The sequence below is a fragment of the Austrofundulus limnaeus genome, unplaced genomic scaffold (assembly GCF_001266775.1).
Source record: "Austrofundulus limnaeus strain Quisiro unplaced genomic scaffold, Austrofundulus_limnaeus-1.0 Scaffold311, whole genome shotgun sequence".
Classification (NCBI taxonomy): domain Eukaryota; kingdom Metazoa; phylum Chordata; class Actinopteri; order Cyprinodontiformes; family Rivulidae; genus Austrofundulus; species Austrofundulus limnaeus.
Window position 1 is genome coordinate 127,700 of NW_013952713.1, and position 3,990 is coordinate 131,689.

The 3,990-nt window shown below is 38.8% G+C and overlaps 1 protein-coding gene across 4 annotated transcripts in view; it reads left to right on the forward strand.

The window, feature by feature from the left end:
• The window catches only part of igdcc4 (immunoglobulin superfamily, DCC subclass, member 4), a 62,610-nt gene that overhangs the window by 30,931 nt on the left and 27,689 nt on the right, over nucleotides 1-3,990 (forward strand). For all 4 annotated transcript variants that reach the window (XM_014021941.1, XM_014021942.1, XM_014021943.1 and 1 more), the window contains one exon: nucleotides 2,111-2,244. In XM_014021941.1, the coding sequence (XP_013877395.1) occupies nucleotides 2,111-2,244 (134 nt within the window). The remainder of the gene's footprint in view (nucleotides 1-2,110; nucleotides 2,245-3,990) is intronic.

Consider the following 3,990-nt stretch of genomic DNA (forward strand, 5'->3'; position numbering starts at 1 on the left):
CAGGTGCTCTGATCTGGGGGGTTCTGACTGGTCATTGAGTGTGTATATACTGTAAAGCAAGCACAAAAAGTAGTAAGGATGTAAATTTGTATTTAGTAGATTATTTATTTGTTACTGTTGTTTTAACAATGCTTCTTATACATTGTATACCGTTGGAAACCTAATAATTTCACTTTTAAATCGTGCCAATTTGTAAAGAACACGCATTTTTGGGAGGAGCAGTAGACCCGAGCATGTGGGTTGTGCACATAAAAATATTGGCCAAATCTCCTGTGCTATTTCCTGTTGATATTGACACTTGTTTTGAGCTTCTGGAACCCCCAAGTGGTGCTAATCAGGTGCACGGTATAACCCCTAATTTACATGCAGTTCCGGTTCACCGCCGTTCGTTTGCACCCAGATTTATACAGCGTCCAGTCATAGATGCCAGCACGGTCTAGAGCTCCGAGAAGCGTGTGCAGGAAATGCCAGATAAATGTGAAAGTGGAAGATGGACTCCAAACAGTTGAAACTGTATCGCTGTCATCTCTTTGAAACTTCTGATTTCAAAATAAAATCCACGTGTATCATGTGTGTAATCATATGCTGCTTGCTACACGTTGCCATCAGCTTCCCAAACAAAATGATACATTTTGACACCATTTGTGTATATATCCATATATATATATATATAGCTAGAATTTCAACAAAAAATTAGTGGGTCTTTTGTGAATTATTTTGAAAATATGAATGTTGTGCTCGTTCTTTTTCCTGTTGGTGCGACATGACCTTTTTAGAAYGACTCCCGTGTCCAGCAGAAATAGGATTGAATCTAATTTTGGCGGATTGTTGTCCGCTCACCGCTGTCCTGCGCCGCTGTGCGGAGCCAATGTAAATACTTTTATTGATTATTATGATGGTGTATTTGCTGTGGAGGTTGGACCGAAGCGGAGTGGAACTTCATGTAGTGTAAATTAGGGGTAAGATTTATTGCCAAGTGACATTGTTACAACAAAAAGTAATCTACCAATATCCTATGCTAAGTRTATAAATCAGGGATGAAAAAATGTGCATACCTTTACAAAAAAATGCCACAAAAAGAGTAACAGAGGGGGGAAAATAATATTAACCAGAATATAATTTTTACAGATTTTTACCAAAATGTTAAAATGTTAATAATAAAGTTTTACTCTGTGCCTTTTTAGCTTCTAGTTTAAACCTTTTACCATTTCAGACTGTAGTTGAGGAACCACAACTGTAAATGCYACAAAAATAGAAATCTAAAAACAGTTTGTCCTCCTTATTGTGGACAGACTCTGCAGAAGTTGTTTGTATTTCTTACACATGACTTGTCTATATTTATGAATGCTTTCGCTTTGTCTCAAGAGGGCTAATATTTTCAGGTTTTTTCTCAAAATAGTTTGCTGGTGTAAAAAAAAGCTCACATACTGTACACTCTAATTCTGTTATGAGTGTTGACATAAAACAGATGTCAGATTTAAAGCCATGGCTTCTCTCAGTTTCACTAATATGAATAGAACACCTCAGCACCCACAGTCACCGTTTGACTCTTTGCTGAGTTCATATAGTTGCATGCTTTTTTCAGAAAATGTGGAAAATTAGAAACATACTGTATTTACAGTATTTACATACTGCTTTAAAATCCCAGTTTTTTTTCTTTGCTTCCTTTTTATTTGCATTCTGTGCATTTCTTCTATGTGTTTGTTTTCAAAGGCAAACTAACCTACGCAAAGCCCTATAAATAACTGTTTTACTGTACGTAATCTYAGTGATTAATTTATAATGTGTGCAATGAATGCCAGGCCTTTTTGCTGAGATCATTCAGAATATAACTGCTTACACTCACACAAGCTGCACCTTGGGGACTGATATGCACTCAAGAAATGAGTACTTATTTAGTCTATAAAAAATGTGCTTTGAATTACATCCACTGGGCCTCATGCAAGAACCGTTCGTACGCACAGATTTGTTCTTAAGTTGTGCNTTGAGCCTTGTAAAGATAAACCAAGCAGGATCCAAGAAGAGCTGATCAGGTGGATGCTTCATGCTTCAGAGCATCAAGTTGTTTATTCTGTTGTCTTTCTCTGTCTCACTCTCCTCTGTGTGACAGGTTCATTTCCCTTCCCAATGGGGTGCTTCAGATTCTGGAGGTGGCCAAAGAAGACGAGGGTGTCTACCGCTGTGTTGCATCCAATTCTGCCAGGAAGGACATCAGTGATGAAGCCAGGCTCATTGTCACAACAGGTGAGGTYTGCTCCTGAGCTTTATAATCTGTGAAAAGGCGTTACCACTAGAAGCTGCCAGCTCATTGTCTGAAGCTTGTTTTATTTCCCCTTCAGAATGTGTCTCAAAAACCTGTTGGTCAGTTTTGCTACAAACTGTCGATACAGCTTTGCAGGTCTCAATGAACAATGACTAATTTGAAATGATTCATGAGCTAAAAGCCAAATTGCCTGTATGAACAGTGTCTGATAGGATTATGGTGAGTGGGGTTGGATAAAGAACCCCTATGAGCGGGGGCCTCGTAAGTGGGCCCATTGCTCTCCCCAAAAAGACACTGAGCATTAAACCTCCACGATCCTTGGACAAAGGACACCAGGTTAGAAACAATTAGTGTTCTGAGCTTCTCTGGATCAATAAAAGTTTCCCTAAGGATTATTTTCCTTTGACTGCTCAGAGCCAGTCAGTGKTCTTAGTGTAAAGAGGTCACTAATTCAATTCCACAGGCATCACACAGACCATTGTCATGGAGTCCCATCACYRTTTTGTTGCAGTTGAGCAGGTTGTGCCCAGTTAGGACTGCAACCAGTGTACATAAAGTTTTGTCAGGGTGATGAAAGCATTCCCAAACCTAAGATTTGGGCCATTTATCAGTTYCCGTTCCTGTCTACAGTCTGTCACTTCCCYCCAATGAACTGAGTGTTGACATCTAATCCAGGCCTGCAGGGCAGTCCTGCAGACTGTTGTTCAAATACCTACATTAGGCTCTGGTGCATTAAAGTGGGCCTGACTGCCACCTTTTCACATCTGATATACACTATGTTATCTAGTAAAAAGTTTTTTTTATTTATTTTGTAAAGCAGAATCTTGAACTTTATGTAATATACTATATATTTTGTAAATACTCTCTTTACATTCATGCTGGTTGTCCTTCAGACTGAATATGTCTCAGACTCTACAGTATCTAGATATTTTTTTTCTCTGTTTGTTGACAAAAGTGAACTTCCATAAGGCCCCTGACATTAGGCTTACAGTCTGATTTTTCTTTTCAGTCAGTGGTGCTGAGTTCTTCTAGTCGTTTTTCTATTAGTGCTCATTCTTTGAGGTTTATTCACTGACTGAACTCACTGATTAAATATAACTCAGACAAATTCAAAGTTATAATACAAAGGAAAATCAATTGTCAATCCAAGCTACAGAAAACAGTCTCTAATACCTGAAGCTACAAATGAAAATCTAATTAACTAATCTAAAAATCTATGTCAAATGAATCGTCTCAGTACACAATATCAAACATTGCCAAACTTTGACAGAAGGGATATTTGTGAACCTAAATTGTGTTTGATTGTTTTCATTTTAACTAATTTCTTTTTCTTTTTTTATTAAAATATTTAGGTCAGTAAACTGTACGGGCCAGTTTCGCAGTCAGGGCTTAAATAAAACCAGGACTAAACTAATCTGGTATAACTTAATCCACACTAATACAACTGCTTTCTGAGTCGTTGTTTAACTTCAGGTTAACTAGTTCCAGACTACAGAGTCTCTGACTAAAGGCTGAGTCACACTACAAGACTTTAACACTAGAACTACCCGAGAGGGGCCAAGTGAGAATCTTCCTCTAAGTACCAGAGAGGGGCCAAGTGGCTCCCCCCCATAGAACTACCAGAGAGGGGCCATGTGGACCCTTCTTGAGAGGGTGTGAAAAGGCGCTTTTGTTCTGTAAATAAGGCCATTACTGACCCACCACAATAGGGGGGCGCAAAGGTGAAC